This window comes from Botryllus schlosseri, chromosome 7 (genome assembly GCF_051294905.1).
Source record: "Botryllus schlosseri isolate E-star chromosome 7, Bs_hap1, whole genome shotgun sequence".
In the NCBI taxonomy this organism is placed as follows: domain Eukaryota; kingdom Metazoa; phylum Chordata; class Ascidiacea; order Stolidobranchia; family Styelidae; genus Botryllus; species Botryllus schlosseri.
This window is the reverse complement of record NC_137242.1, coordinates 8,069,311-8,086,442: the sequence shown is the minus strand read 5'-3', so window position 1 is coordinate 8,086,442 and position 17,132 is coordinate 8,069,311. Positions and strand designations below refer to the sequence as shown.

Genomic DNA, 17,132 nt, shown 5'->3' with positions numbered 1-17,132 from the left:
TATGTACGTTGCAGTCCCTGGTCGAAACATGCATATTATCTTCATGTGACTTACTATAGGTATAAGTGAGGGGAATATCAACATGTTTGCTAGGGCCTAGTCCGACTCCGATCTCGTTTCTTCAAAATGGAATCCGGCTCCGATGCATCTCCGGCCTTATCAGAAAAATAGTATGACTCTGGCCCCAATCAACATCCGGCCAAAAATAAAAACAATCCTGCCAATATCCATCCAGTATATGCATGGTCAAATCCTGCACACCACTCCCTGGTACGCATGCAGGTAGTGTCAGAAAATATCAGAAAAAGTCTTTATGGAGCTCCGATTCGCCTATGGCCTGAAATTAAAAAATACGGCGGATGTCCAGCCCATGGACTATCCATATGTATGTTGATAAGTGAAATACAATATGGAGTGTCTCGACACCACCCGTTTGTCTACTTGAAGCAATTCCCAGGCATTTACTAAAGAAAAAGGTAGTCAGATGACAAATGCAATACTTTCAGACAGGACGACCCTAACAATAAGTTATATTCGACTCCAATATGAATAAGCCCTTTCTTGTCCAAATTTTAGGGGTGATTCTTTCACACATCAAATGTACAGCGTGACGCAGTGATGCAAAATACATGTATTGATCAATAATTCAATACGTCCCTTCTTCACCGACGGAATCTGATGTCCACATCTCAGGTATTAAGGTTGTCTGAAATAATAAATTTAGTTTTAATGCCTCCAATTATAGCAATATTTTTCTGGAAATAACTACTAAAATTAGGGTCCGTAATCAATATGCCTTGATACTCCGAAAGTCCGATATCGGCTGTTTGACCAATAAAATAACATAATAACTGTACGTACTCCCGAAACAACTCTTGCACTTTCCTGGTTATCATATCCGCCATCGAACCGTCTGCTGCGTTCAATTCAGACCTTGGTATGGAAAGGGGAATGCCTTCGCGTCCAAAAAGTGTAACTACCACTTCAACATCCCCTTTGCCGTCCTCGTCGACCGTTATCTGAGAAAATGTGACGAAACTGTATGGAATTTTGTATTAATAAAACCGTGGGTCTCAAACTCAAAAGTGATTCTCTTTTCCATATGATAGAGGCCGTCGACCGCAAGGTCTGTATCGAATAATTAGATCTATATAGGCAGTAGTGATCAGACATGGGGTGATTACTTCATGGATGTAATCGATTGCGATTGCGATTACTTCTAAATCACGCGATTACGATTACGATTACAGCAAAATCTGGAAGTAGTCGATTACGATTACGATTACATTGGAAATGTAATCACGATTACTCACGATTACATTTATTTTGCATCGTATTAGTTATATTGGAAGACAATACATGGATTGCGCTGGAGAGGCCCAATGATACAACTACTGTCTTTAAAAAAGATGGGACATTTCCTTGTTACTAGGGATGGTGTGAACCTCTGAAAGGTTCAGGTTCGTGTGAACTCGAACCTTTTTGAAAGGTTCTGTGTGAACGCGAACGTGAACCTCATGACGTCACGTAACGTCATATTGCTATAATTCCAATCGCATCTTCCGATGAAGTGATAGCCTATATTAATGTGACACAGTGTGTACAGTACATACACTGTACACGATAACTAGAGACGACTTGGGCCATATAATGCTACGATGCTGAAGTACATATTGGCGTTTTAAACGTCGCTAAATGTATCATCAACTGAGGCAATCAAAGGATATAACAATCTCATAAAATCAATATGTTCCGTCGCTTAGCCAACAATTTCGACGAGGATTTACCAGGGAATATAAGCTTAATCCTTAACGGTCTAGGCCAGACCGGACAATGTATTCAGCGTCTGAGTATTGCTACATTGATATTGAGCAGAGTGTAAAACGGGTTTCTATACTTGCTGCCAACATTACCCCATTAACAAGTTATACAGCAGTAGCCAACTCCTCAATGGCACTGATTTTGTTTTAATAATACAGTAAAATATGAAGTCAAGATTGACCCCGTACGCCTGCTATACGTCAAAAAACGATACCAATCTCATTGATTGGTTGAATATGCATCTGTAGCCGTTCGGTTACACATCATTCGCTGACTACGCATTTCGCTCGTGATGTTGTGTGACTGCGGGCCAAGCTGGATATTTCGAGCAAACTTTTGTAAAAACACAAATAAAACTTTTGAGATTGTCAAGGTGCATGCTCGTTTAGTGTTGATTTTTTATACTGCCAGCGCCATGCATAGAGTGGCCCGCAGTTGAAATGCAATAAATTTGAACGAAAGATGTTATAATGAAGTGGAAATTGTAATATATGAAAAAGGTTCGAAGGTTCTGTTGTGAACGCGAACCTCTAAATTTCCGAGGTTCACTCACAGAACGCGAACGTGAACCCCACGTTCACACCATACCTAACTATTACATTCTATAGTTTAACTAAGCATATAACTAGGGTTGCATTTAAAACAAACGGTTGTTTAAAACACTTAGTTTAAAACATGTTTTAAACATTGTTTGAAACAAATGCCATTTAGAAAAACACAAAATTGTGTTTTTTTTCCAAAAGTTATATAATTATATCGTAACCTTTCTTGATATTTTCGAAAATCATATAGAATGAACCCTCGAACGATTTGCACACCAAATAGTCGACGCATACAATATGGTAGGAATGGAACCCTCGACATCGTCACCGCTTCAGCAATTAGGCCTATAAGATGCAGGCTATATATCACTTGAACCGATTGGATGTTTTGATGATGATGGCCCCACTCCTTAAAAATTCTGCATGATGAGGTAGACCGATAGATATAGGCCGGTAGATATTATACAGACCGAATAAATACTTCGGAACATACTCATGAGTGTAACAGCCAGGACCCCTATTAGCAGCAAATGCAAAATCGCTCGTCCAGTGCAATTGGAAAAGGACGATGAAAGTGAGCGCAGCTCGAGTGTCGGGAGCAGCAGCATTCAAACAGTATTGCATCAGTTTTACGGGGGTGCTTTTAATCAGGCTGCTACTAATTCTGCTTACGAGCACTTGGTTCTTGCACTGATAAGCGGTAATGTTCCATGGGATTTTTTGGAAAATGAACATTTCCAAAAATTCTGTCTCTCGGTACAGCAAATCCCATGATCTTTTGGAGTGACGTACATGAGGATGCACCGAACATTCCTATGTTAGCCAAGACCTTACTATCATGCTCACCGCATGTGGCCTCGTGTGAACGACTATAGTCAGCAGTAGCTGCCACCGTTACCAAGTCAAGAAATAGGCCAAGTTGAGGAAATCTAGAAATGATTCTGAAGATTAAAAGTCACCATTCGCTTGGAGAGTCTGACTGTCAGAAATCGAAAGACTTATTAAGGAAGTTTAATAGAATACTTGCCGAGGAAGAAGAATCTGAGAAGGTTATCGACGAAATCAGCAAAGCCGAGGATGTACCCAGATAAACTGACGATGACGATACATACCCTACGACTCTTTTGAGTCGTGTAAATGGTATACTCGGTCGACTTGAAGGGCGGGACGATTTCATAACTCCGTCCATGATGCAGGATGCAAAACTTATTTATGGACAATATTTACGATGATGTCGTAAAAGTATAAGCCGTTGTTGCTCTATGCTGCTCATTGTGCCGTGTTAGCCACTCAGTGATTTTTTTTCGATAAAATATTCGTTGAATACAAGAATTTTCTTGGAGCATTCCATGCCGTGCAGTCGCAATAATCACTGTATCGTCATTTTAGAAGGTATTCGTCATCATTGGGATATCATGGGTAGAAAAAAAACAAAAAAAAAACAATAAAAAACATGTTTTAAACAAGGGCCATGTTTTAAACATGTGTGTTTTAAATTGATTTTTGTTTTAAATACAACCCTACATATAACCAAACATCAATATAAAAGTTGCTATTTTAACTTAGGCAGAAAGGTGATTATGATTAATTATCCTGATGCGAGGTAGAGGCGTCTGAAATGTATTGATAAACCGATATACAGGACGGTGGGTTTTCTTAAAATCACACTAATGTATATCGAATATCTATTTACTATGTGTGGACACTTCCTACGCAAAGACGAGCAAAGCTATTAGGCTACCTCTGACGTAATAATGAGCAGTGGCATTTGAAAATCAGACGATAGTGCTCTCAATAATTGGTATAATATCTCTTCCTTGTTCGCGAGTGTTCAGTTTATGTCACAGTCTTTGTAGAAATAAAAAGTAATCGTTCTTTCACAAGGAAATCGATTAAATATGGGAAGTAGTCGATTACGATTACGATTAATTCGGGATTTTTTCGAATGTAATCGATTGCGATTACGATTACTTGAAAATGCTGTAATCGTCGTAATCGATTACGATTATTAATCGCGATTACCCCATGTCTGGTAGTGATTAAGGAATGGTTGTAATGACTCGAGTCGCGATTTTTGGTCACTCGACTTGACTCGAGTCATTTTCTAAAATTGAGTCAATTTGTGTATTCACTCGACTTGTACGCTGTAAAAAATCTGGTAGATTTACTGGGAAATCTCTGTAAATTTTGCAACGAATTACCGGTAGCTGCCAATAACTGTGCGTAGCTTGTAATTTTACATTTTGATATGTAATATTACCTCAATTTAGCTCTAAAGTCAAGTTGAAATATTTCATTCGCCGCATTCTCTGTTCTATTTTGGGATGTTAGTCGACCTATATACTGACCTGTGACACCACATACTCTGCCGCGGAGTAGTTGAAACTGTTGGCATGTTTATGTCATTTTTGGGCCATAGCATAGAGATGTTTCCATCCACTGCTGATATATTTGGCACACATGCCACCTCAAATGAGGAACCTTTTGCTTCAATACATAAGATCAGTGGTTCTCAGCCTGGGGAACGCGAGAAATTGACTAAGTCTGTATGAATTCTGACTAAACATGTGTTTTGCAACCATTTTCAGAAGACGATTGTTGAAGATGAAACTTATTTCGTATTCAAGAAAGCTCGCCAAATTCAAACTCCAGCAGTCGCGCTCAACTTCATTTAAGCAAATTTTTGATATTCTTTGAAGATTTAGAGGAATTCCCATGTGTAAGTCATTTATTACTTCATAGCTTTGGCAGTAGCCTAAAGCTCGTTGCGCTGGGTAGCTGTTGTTAATAGCTGGCGAACTGCACTGCGTAAGACAGACTTATATGCAATATAGGTTGCTTGGTTTCGCCCTCAATTAAGCTACCCTATATCAACACAATTTAATTCAATTCAATTCCGAAACTGATCAAATTGATCATGGCAGTACAGAACGACGCCTTGTTCTCTGCAGTCACTACCAGCATTAGGATTAGTCTCAGTGCAACCTACCTTGAAACAAATTGATGTCCTGTCCAATGTTTTTTTGCTATTTTCAAACGAGTTTGGAGAAATTTGTCAAAAATGTTAAAGACTGGAATACGGATTCAAACTTGGCGTTAAGACATACCATATGTATACTATTAGATCAGGGATGGGCAACCTGCTGCAGTAGATGGGAATTTGTGCGGCCGTCAACACCTAATTCAATTAGTATGTGTTAGCATCCGTCGACATGCAAATTGAAATTACTAATTCACTCCCAATTTTTTTAGAGATTTTAATTATTCTTGAGATTTTCTTCGCGCTTCACGCAATTCATCATAACTTAATTTTTCGATTCTAATATAGTAGCGCCCTTCTAAATCTGAGCAGGAATCAGAATCGTGTGCTCCTCACGAAAGAAATTTTTTTATGGTATATTTGGGCGATTTCAATATGTTTCCAGTTTCCACTACCAATACGATGGACAATCCTGATCAGGGGTCAAGAAATAACAGCATGCAATAAAGTGCATGACTAATAATAATTGGCCCACACGAAGATGAATTATCATTTATAACTTGCCCGCTGCATTTGATAAAGTAAGTCATGAATCTCTGCTATATGATGTAAAAGGCGGAGCCGTCACCACACAATGTACCAGTACCGGTACTTCAAAAATTGTTATATTTTTGTTACCCTATTTGTCTTAGTAGTCTTTATAATGTCATGTCTAGGTCAGGAACTTTGCTTCTTATAGCGACTTACGCATGAATTCTTTTTAGTGGAACTGCAAGATACTACCTACACAGAAGGAATGAGGACGAGAAAAAGAAACAATTGGAAGTTTGGCCGATGGTGGGAGACCACCCGTGTTACTGCATGTCTCCTAAAGAAGAATTAGACCTCCAGCAGCAATACTTTTCGATCGATAATCTTCTCATCGTGAATCATGAATGAATATACACTATACAGTTTGTTCCACTGTCGTTTTGGGAGTGTGAAGAAGCTTTTGCGATATTTTAGCATCGGGTTGCTTTGCGATAGGTATAGGATGTACGTGAATTTACAAGCTGGTATGTAATCCTGATTTACACAGACAGCATGTATGTAGGTAGGCGGTAAAATTACAGTCTGAGTGGCAAATATACAGGATAAAATGTAGATTGGATATACCGGAGGTGACTGTAATATTACAGTCTGGCGTGTAAAGTGAGATTATCGGACGAGTGTAAGTTAAATTTACATTGACTAACGGTAATGTTAAATTACCACGAAATGTCTGGCTACCGTGCTTCCAAACATTTCGCGGTAAATCGAGGTTTTTTTTACAGTGTACTCGAGTCTATGAGCGAGACTCGACCAAGTCATATAATTCGAAACTCGGACGGCTAAGACAGGCATATAGTTGCAACTTAGAAGAATAGTAAGCTACCACATTGTTGGTATTTCGTCTGTCAGTACTGGTTTCAATGTGTAAAGTGAGGAAAGGAACTATATTATGAATACGAGGCGTTCGACTTCACATAAACACAGTTGTAAAAAAGAGTTGAACAGGATTGAACACGAAATTGAGCAGTGAACACCAGAGTTGGATCAATTACATTATTTCAGTTCAATTACAATTACAATTACAATTACTTTCATGCATGTTTCAATTACATTACAATTACAATTACTCCATGCTAAAAATATCAAATTACAATTACAATTACAATTACTCCTTGCATGCTTCAATTACATTACAATTACAATTACAATTGCTGCTGTTGAACATGTAATTGAATAATCATAAATTCAACCGTGCTCCTTGACAACCGTAGCGTCGTATTTAACAACAATTCAAGTCTAGTTCAGATTGTGTAGTAATAAATGCGTTTATGTGCGTACATAGTATGCTATGTAAGATGTCATTGTGACGTAAGACGTAATATAAGCGTGTTTTGTATGCTCGATAATTATGGCTCACGTAATTGGAAATGTAAGATGTTATTTACCTAATTTCCTATGGGTTAGGATTAAGGATAGGGTGCAGTATGTCGTTAAAAAAGTATTATAATATATGCACGTGTTGGATTTGCGTATATAGTATATAATTAAAGAAATAATATTATTTTTATCGAGGGACGTAGGAATTAGGATGAGGAGTAAAAACAAAACCGTGCTTTGTCAGATAAGACGTTATATAATATCCAGTGGTCTGGTTAGTTAGCCAGACGAAGTAACGATGCAGCATCGTGATCTGAAATCGTATTGTAGATTGCCAACCCACGGATAGATGCGCTAGATGTGAGTCACGGATGAATGCACCGACAAACGTACTACAGAACCGGCTAAAAGCAGCAAACTTTGTAGTCCTAGAGCTGGCGATCCATGCGTCCAAATTTGATGCATCTGGTCTTTATCGTAAGCTATTGATGTACTAATTCCGAAAATACAAAATAAAATCTCGTCAGGGCAATGTATCTGCTCCAAAATAGCCGTTTAAGGCCGACTGTTCTGAAAAGTGAGAGCGCTGCAGCAGCATGACCACAACAATTACCAATTACGCCCAGCGATCGTTCAGAACAATGCCGATTCCCAGACTTTCACGACTATTTTGGGATGGTACCATTGCCTGGAAATATACTTTTATTGCGGAATCAGTGCGACACTAGCTTTCGACTAGGACCATACATATCAAATTTCGACGCTTGGATCGCCAGCTATGGGACTATCAATTCTGCTGCTTTTAGCCGGCTCAGCAGTTCGCTTCTCGGCGTATTCAATCGTGAGTCACGTGATGCGAATCCATCCGTTGGTTAGTAATCAAAAAAATGTATACAATGGCAGCCGAGGCCAGCATAGCGGTAAAAATAAAAAAACTTCGCCCGCAAGGGCGCAGTCAAGGGCTTCCGCGAATGGATCCACCAAATTCCTTGTCGACATTTAAAGAGAATGTATTATAAGTCAATTATTTTATGTTGTGCTTGTCAGGTCTCAATAGCAATTTAATGTAATTGAAATTGTAATTGAGCAAAATTTTTGTCAAATTACAATTACAATTACAATTACACAAAATAAAAATGCTTCAATTACAATTAAATTACAATTACATTGAAAAATGTAATTAATTACATTCAATTACAATTACAAATTACAATTGATCCAACTCTGGTGAACACAATGACTTGGACTCGGACTCGAGTCTCAACACTGTGACTCGGACTCGAACCTTTGAATCCTGACTTGGACTCTGACTTGACTCGGTGGTGACTTGAAAATGACTCGACTTGACTAGAGCCAAAACTATAAAAGTAGAATTGACTCGTGGCTTTGGACCTTGGGACTTGGTTACAACCCGGATTAAGATCAGTGACGAAGTACTTCTACTTTTTCGGTGCGCGCAAGTAGGTTTTGCCTATACTTACACTGTTAACTCGAGTGGTTTCACTTCTACTTGAACGCCCTTAAAGCAAAACTACTGACTTTTTGTAGTTTGGATTATGAAAAGCAGAAAGCATAGTTTTGGGATAAGGTTGAATCAATTTTAAGAGTGACATTGCCTTGGGAACCACGTGAAATACTCCCTGCGCCACGGTACCTGAATATAATTCTGAATATCCTACCTATTCGTGTCATCAGTATTTTGAATTGGTCGCCAAGATACATCTTACAATTTCCGAAGTTGTAACTGCTAAAAGTATGTGATCCCTCGATTAAATATCTTTTTGTAACTGCTTATTTGAGTGTTTTTCGGACCTTTCAATTCATAATTCCACTTGAGGAAGTTTGACGTCGAAATTGCTACTCTTACAATTGAGTAGAAATTTACGTAGTTAGTTCGATTTTGAGTATGAAGTCTGACCACTTTGACCATCTCACTGTATAGGCAACTACAACAATGTGAAGCATTTACAGACTTATTGTGTCACGATCATTATTATTACAATAGATTCAGAGAATTTGCGAACCATACGAAGGTCTCCGGGTGGAGATCATGAAGTTAGCTGATCCAGGAGAATGCTCATCGCGTGATTAAAAACTGCGTGGAGTTTATAATGTTAGCTGAACCGAGAGGATGCTAATCGTCATTTTAAAAACTTTTAATCGGGACATATAAACTCGGAAAAGGTTAATGATGATCTCGAGGTGTTCCTAGTCTTCAATCAGTTGTTGTGTTAATATTTATTAATTAATTAATAAAATCATATCAGGTATTGTGTGCGATGATATCTGTTGCATCATGGTGCGTAAACGCGTTATTAGTTGTCAGTTGTCAGGTTGTTTAATGAAACGACAGGCTGCTGATAAAAGATACTGCGATTGCAATAGGTTGAATTATCATAGCCGCGAAATGAAGGTCGTGTCCAATTAGTACGGTACAGTGACGCAACGAATTACAGAATATGGATAAGATATATTGCTCTACTATGGTGCGTACATAATTCCTTTATTGTACGGTTGTTGAGTGACGCCATTACCTAGAAGACAATCGTCAGGGTCATTTTCGGAAATAATCCTGCGTACGAGTTTTACGCAGTGTTGTACATGTACAGTTTGTCCTGGTTTGCTGAATCATGAGAACAGCTTCTTGGAGGTACAGAACTTCAATATACAATTGAATAGTATATTCATATTGAAATGAACCCTAATATTTTCGGCTGACACTCGTCAGGGGTAATCGTCAGCAACTAGTAGAGAATTCAAAAGAACAGCGTATATCAACCTCATAGGCACCCTCGTGCATAGAGCGTTGTTGATACGTTCAGACATGGGGTAATCGCGATTAGTAATCGTAATCGATTAAGACGATTACAGCATTTTCAAGTAATCGTAATCGATTACATTCGAAAAAATTCCGAAGTAATCGTAATCGTAATCGACTACTTCCCATAACTAATCGATTACTTTGTGAAATACCGATTACTTTTTATTTGTACAAGGACTATGAAATGAACTGAATATTCGTGAACAGGGAAGAGAAGTTATACCAGTTACGTGATAGCACAAACGTCTGATTCTCAAATGCCATTGCTCATTATTACGTCAGAAGTAGCCTATAGCTTTGCTAGCCATTGCGTAAGAAGTATTCACAGTAAATAGATATTCGATGTACGACTGTACGTGTACGTACATAAGTGTGATTGTAAGAACACCCGCTATGCTGTTAATCAGCTTATGAACACGTTCCACGCGCCATAGTACCTCGCAGCAGGATAATTAATCACCACTTTGCGATTTGATGTTTGGTTATGCGTAAACGCAGTTTGACCGTTGCTGATTGGCGAGCAGTAGGCCTATGTAGTACACGGTAAATTTGAGATCCCGCCACCGCGAAATTATCCGCTAGGAGCAGCACAAAAGAGAGCTTTCAGCGCATGGCCGCCAACGAAGCTAGGCGCTATAGGGAAAATTTCCTTTTTTTCCCGCTTTGCGTAAGTTCTGCGTTCCCCGTCTCGCTCTTTTGCGATTCAACGTGCTGGGAACATGACAGGAACTGATCGTGCTGCAGATTTCAGAACTTTCTTGGCGAGTAACGGTGTTGCATCGCGCCATATCAAGAAATTGGAAGGTAGATAAATAGCTTTAGCATTCATGTACCCTGTTATATAGATATCTGATATAAAGTACGATCCTAATCTGTATATAGCTCACGCATAGCTTAAGCAATATGATCTGTTATAACAGCTAAGAGACGCTCTTCGCCATGAGTATCAGATTTTCAATAATAATTGAAGTTGCGATACTTTTTTCTACTGTGTTAGCATTGATCGGCCGTATTGCAGCGTACCGGTACCAAACATAGTAAAGAGCTTGGAATCTTGTCAATTTACATTCTGTTGTGGTGTCATTATGAGTGGAACAAAGTTGGAGATATCCTTGTTGAACGGCTCAAAGATGATGGCTTACCAGAATTTATTTGTATTGATAAGCTGTTGTATGTAAATGATCAATTATTTTGCAACTACCATAAACTGGATGTCTGTGCTTTCAATTTCACAATGAATTCAGTTGTTATTACGCATAGCAATATCTGTGGGTTGCACTGCATTTCTGGTCATGAATTTCGGTGGCCTCAAATCAGTAATATTATTGATGATCAGCAGTTTGTAATGACGAGGCATGTTGGACATGTGTACTGCTTGTAACGATAAGGATTATCTGTCATATTGATGTTACGTTCAAAACTGTTCCATTTTTTTTGAGAGAATGATGTCAATTCGTATAATTTTTGCGGGCTTTGTGATAAAGACTTCTAGCAAATATTCACCATTGGTGTGACGCGCCATCTGTTGAATCTGCAAGAACTAAGAAGCTAATCAACTGAAATGTGTTCATGCAACTAAGTCTTGTTGTTTCAGTTATGGAAAAAGTCGTCAACAAATCAATGTCTAAACAATATATCCGATAGATCAGCCTCGATCGCTGAATCAGATACCACTTTGCCGGGAGAAGCGTCAGTTAATGAGGATTTAGATACCACCATGCCGGTAGAGCCGTCCGTCAATGACGATTTAGATACCACCGTGCCCGTAGAGCCGTCAGTCCGTTGTGATTTAGCTTCTTCAGAAGCAGCTATGCCGGTAAGTATTTGATAAAATTTTGCAATGAATTTAGCTAACCTGAATGCCTCAGCAGTCCACACTTCCTCAAGAAGACGACAACTCGACAGATCTCCTTGTGGATGATATGGTAAATATCCACATTATTCTAGTAGGACACCAACTCATATTTTCATCGATTTTTCATCAGCCACCATGCAGTATCAAGCACCTCGATCCTCCGATGCCCTTGCCGTAATTCAGTGTGAAAGTTGAACTAGCGCTGAAGCAACGTACAGCTTATGAAGTCATCAACCTGGTAGTGGAGCAGTGTGCAAATCACATCCTTAACAATGGTGATATGACCAATAAGTCATCGTATCGAAAGTTTGGGAAGGCACTGGTGGAGAAGTATCCGTGCTCAGGATCTACCTTACAAAACCCCCCCTGGGTAAAGTAAACTGGTCTCATTGGTCTGAATTCATTTTCACTGATCATCTCATTATTTTTCTAGAAAAATATCAACACGAAACTGTCTCAGAAATTGAGAGCGCTCAGACTTCTCAGACAACGTCCTGCTTCCTTTAAAAACGCTTCCGTGTCAGGTAAATTACTAAATAGTATTAATGTGGGTATAGAAGTACATAGTTTGTACTGCGAGTAAATAGAAGTAGTCCGGTGATGTGTGCCGGTGTAAATTACAGCATAGTTTGTACTGCGAGTAAATGGAAGTAGTCTGGTGATGTGTGCCGGTGTAAATTACAGCATATTTTGTACTGCGAGTAAATGGAAGTAGTCCGGTGATGTGTGCCGGTGTAAATTACAGCAGATTTTGTACTGCGAGTAAATAGAAGTAGTCCGGTGATGTGTGCCGGTGTAAATTACAGCATAGTTTGTACTGCGAGTAGAAAAAAGTAGTCCGGTGATGTGTGCCGGTGTAAATTACAGCATATTTTGTACTGCGAGTAAATAGAAGTAGTCCGGTGATGTGTGCCGGTGTAAATTACAGCATATTTTGTACTGCGAGTAAATAGAAGTAGTCCGGTGATGTGTGCCGGTGTAAATTACAGCATAGTTTGTACTGCGAGTAGAAAAAAGTAGTCCGGTGATGTGTGCCGGTGTAAATTACAGCATATTTTGTACTGCGAGTAAATAGAAGTAGTCCGGTGATGTGTGCCGGTGTAAATTACAGCATAGTTTGTACTGCGAGTAGAAAAAAGTAGTCCGGTGATGTGTGCCGGTGTAAATTACAGCATATTTTGTACTGCGAGTAAATAGAAGTAGTCCGGTGATGTGTGCCGGTGTAAATTACAGCATAGTTTGTACTGCGAGTAGAAAAAAGTAGTCCGGTGATGTGTGCCGGTGTAAATTACAGCATATTTTGTACTGCGAGTAAATAGAAGTAGTCCGGTGATGTGTGCCGGTGTAAATTACAGCATAGTTTGTACTGCGAGTAGAAAAAAGTAGTCCGGTGATGTGTGCCGGTGTAAATTACAGCATATTTTGTACTGCGAGTAAATAGAAGTAGTCCGGTGATGTGTGCCGGTGTAAATTACAGCATAGTTTGTACTGCGAGTAGAAAAAAGTAGTCCGGTGATGTGTGCCGGTGTAAATTACAGCATAGTTTGTACTGCGAGTAAATGGAAGTAGTCCGGTGATGTGTGCCGGTGTAAATTACAGCATAGTTTGTACTGCGAGTAGAAAAAAGTAGTCCGGTGATGTGTGCCGGTGTAAATTACAGCATAGTTTGTACTGCAAGTAAATAGAAGTAGTCCGGTGATGTGTGCCGGTGTAAATTACAGCATAGTTTGTACTGCGAGTAAATAGAAGTAGTCCGGTTATGTGTGCCGGTGTAAATTACAGCATATTTTGTACTGCGAGTAAATAGAAGTAGTCCGGTGATGTGTGCCGGTGTAAATTACAGCATATTTTGTACTGCGAGTAAATAGAAGTAGTCCGGTGATGTGTGCCGGTGTAAATTACAGCATAGTTTGTACTGCGAGTAGAAAAAAGTAGTCCGGTGATGTGTGCCGGTGTAAATTACAGCATAGTTTGTACTGCGAGTAAATGGAAGTAGTCCGGTGATGTGTGCCGGTGTAAATTACAGCATAGTTTGTACTGCGAGTAGAAAAAAGTAGTCCGGTGATGTGTGCCGGTGTAAATTACAGCATAGTTTGTACTGCAAGTAAATAGAAGTAGTCCGGTGATGTGTGCCGGTGTAAATTACAGCATATTTTGTACTGCGAGTAAATAGAAGTAGTCCGGTGATGTGTGCCGGTGTAAATTACAGCATATTTTGTACTGCGAGTAGAAAAAAGTAGTCCGGTGATGTGTGCCGGTGTAAATTACAGCATAGTTTGTACTGCGAGTAGAAAAAAGTAGTCCGGTGATGTGTGCCGGTGTAAATTACAGCATATTTTGTACTGCGAGTAAATAGAAGTAGTCCGGTGATGTGTGCCGGTGTAAATTACAGCATAGTTTGTACTGCGAGTAGAAAAAAGTAGTCCGGTGATGTGTGCCGGTGTAAATTACAGCATATTTTGTACTGCGAGTAAATAGAAGTAGTCCGGTGATGTGTGCCGGTGTAAATTACAGCATAGTTTGTACTGCGAGTAGAAAAAAGTAGTCCGGTGATGTGTGCCGTTGTAAATTACAGCATATTTTGTACTGCGAGTAAATAGAAGTAGTCCAGTGATGTGTGCCGGTGTAAATTACAGCATAGTTTGTACTGCGAGTAGAAAAAAGTAGTCCGGTGATGTGTGCCGGTGTAAATTACAGCATAGTTTGTACTGCGAGTAAATAGAAGTAGTCCGGTTATGTGTGCCGGTGTAAATTACAGCATATTTTGTACTGCGAGTAAATAGAAGTAGTCCGGTGATGTGTGCCGGTGTAAATTACAGCATATTTTGTACTGCGAGTAAATAGAAGTAGTCCGGTGATGTGTGCCGGTGTAAATTACGGCATATTTTGTACTGCGAGTAGAAAAAAGTAGTCCGGTGATGTGCGCCGGTGTAAATTACAGCGTAGTTGAACTAATATTTACACATTCAGGTGGATTCAAGTTGACTGTTAAAGAAGCAACTCGTCAGCTGCAAAAGGAATTTGACAACGAGGACTGCAACTTGCAGAAAATCGTGACTCTTTTCAAACAATTGTACGGGCACCGGCATGCTCAGCTAACGAAGAAAGGGATCCCTCTCAATGAAATTCTGCAACCTTTCCCAACCTTGGGTGATATCAGACTGGTGAGCGCATGTATGATTTATCATTAGGCCTCTGCGATATCGAGTGTGCGTCAGTGTATTGACTCTGAATTGAGTATTACGGTCGAGACTTGTATTCCTGTATCACTCATTCTGATGTCACAACATGAATGATTTGGGGTAGGAATTATGTGCCTTTTATACGGCCACAAAGAATATAGTGATAGTTCCTAATATAATACTGAAAAAAAATTTTACAGGTCAGGGAAGATTTCTGGAAGTTGATTGCACCAACTACAATTGATGAGATGAGAACTAATTACACAAAATTGGGGTAAATTGGGACTTGCAAAGCTATTATGATTTAGAATGATTGATAGTAACTTCTCTTTTTGTTTTTCAGTATAGTGTGAATGATCAACTTAAAAATCTGCTGAAAGTACAATCGCAACTCGCCGATGGCAGAGTAAAGTGGAAGAAGACCGACGCCAGCCTGAACTCTAAAAAGAAGTCCACAGTATCTGCATTGTCAGTGGAACAGGTACTTGATTATAACTAAGTTTATATAATGATGTCAATCACTGATACATGCAGCTGACTGTGCGGCAGTGGTGAGCGAGATGTGTAATGGTTATGCGTCCGGGTTCTCGATCGGTAGGTCGTGGGTTTGATCCCCGGCCGGGTCATACCAAAGACTGGAATATTTATTGTGTGGTGTGTCTAAATAACTTGGTGAATTACTGGTGTAGAGATGTTACCCCTGTTGTTGACAGTCGTATGCATAGTTTGAATTTTCAAAAAATACTTCCATTTCAGGCTCAAGATACTGAAATCCACTGCTAATGATCACACCCTCCACATTTGGTTGTTGCCAAGCACGAAAATGGCAAGATCCAGGGCTGGATTCTGACTGATGGCCACAAAATTTCTTGCCAAGAATACGATACGGTCTTTGACATGTTAATTAATATTATGGCATGCTATTATGCCTGGGACCTATCATATCCGAAAGATTTTCAGCTTCTGGCTTTCGTTCAACATGTGGTAATAGGTGACAAAAGTGCTCAATATGTGTCTACCAGATTGGCTGATTTCTTTTTAAGATTTCAACAATCAGCTCCAGAATAAGACTTTTTCCGGGTTTCTCACTATCGTTCTTTGAGTAGTACTTCACAAGTACGTTAGATCGTACAAATCCTGTGAGGTTAAGTTCCTCTCTGCATTCGTTTATTGAGTATAGTACTTTGGAGTACGTTTTAGTACTTGTACTAATTATGTTACATAATCAAAAACTCTAATTAGTTTTTTATAATTCTAAATTAAAAAATTCGGCTCTAATTTATGCTGATGCAAGTCCTATTTCTTGCCTTCAATTTCATTGCGTTTACTTGTTGATTTCTTTGCACGTTCATTTTTCCGTTTATAATAAAATGTTCCATGCGGGATTCGAACAGTTTTAGATGTCGTCGAGTACACCAGGTGGTTTTAGTGTTATTTCGAGGACAGGTCGACTTGACATGTACGCCAGATTATTTAGTATTCTATATCAGGCCGCATTGAGGTATCACCTAGATTGGAAACACCTAAATACGGAAACACCTATATATGGAAACACCTAAATATAAAGCACAATCGACATCATCTAGGACATTTTTCGTGGGATCTTTTTTGACGAAAAAAGTGTTGGCTTTTCTGATTTCAATGACATGAAAAAACTTACAGTGTACGTACGTACACCGGACAAAGATTTGAAATTTCGTACTCGTCAAATAAAACGAAGCATTAAACATCAACAGCTGCTGATATATATGATAACCGAGGCGTTTTTGCCGTTTCTCGTAACGGCAGCTTGCAGTACATTATCTGTCTTTAGTTGAAGACAGAGTTGTATGTTCTCTTCATGTTATTCTCATATGACTTTACCTGAAACGGGCGCCAATCGTTATTTCACTATTTTTTACTCAACATAGGGACCTGCCGCCATAGCCACGGGCTTCTATATCATGTTAGCGTGGGATATAGCTAGAATCAGAACCAAAACAGCAATTTGTCCCCCAGTCCAAACCTTGGTATTTGGCCATCA

General features: G+C 39.3%; 2 protein-coding genes and 1 long non-coding RNA gene across 5 annotated transcripts in view; 2 read left to right on the top strand and 1 right to left on the bottom strand.

Moving 5' to 3' along the window:
• Positions 1–611: 611 nt before the first annotated feature.
• The window catches only part of LOC145442335 (uncharacterized), a 39,429-nt gene continuing 22,908 nt past the window's right edge, over positions 612–17,132 (bottom strand). For all 3 annotated transcript variants that reach the window (XM_080320232.1, XM_080320231.1, XM_080320233.1), the window contains 2 exons: positions 862–1,019; positions 612–706 (listed from right to left, as the gene is read on the bottom strand). In XM_080320232.1, the coding sequence (XP_080176358.1) occupies positions 697–706; positions 862–1,019 (168 nt within the window). In that variant the 3' untranslated portion in view covers positions 612–696. The remainder of the gene's footprint in view (positions 707–861; positions 1,020–17,132) is intronic.
• Positions 4,506–6,513, top strand: LOC145442356 (uncharacterized). Its single transcript, XR_013916033.1, has 2 exons — positions 4,506–5,082; positions 6,108–6,513. It is a non-coding gene; the product is annotated as an uncharacterized LOC145442356 (long non-coding RNA).
• On the top strand, positions 11,905–15,387 carry LOC145443404 (uncharacterized). The gene is made up of 4 exons (XM_080321373.1): positions 11,905–12,297; positions 12,361–12,451; positions 14,898–15,091; positions 15,310–15,387. The coding sequence occupies exons 1-4, from the start codon at positions 12,208–12,210 to the stop codon at positions 15,385–15,387; spliced, it is 453 nt and encodes a 150-aa protein (XP_080177499.1). The 5' UTR covers positions 11,905–12,207.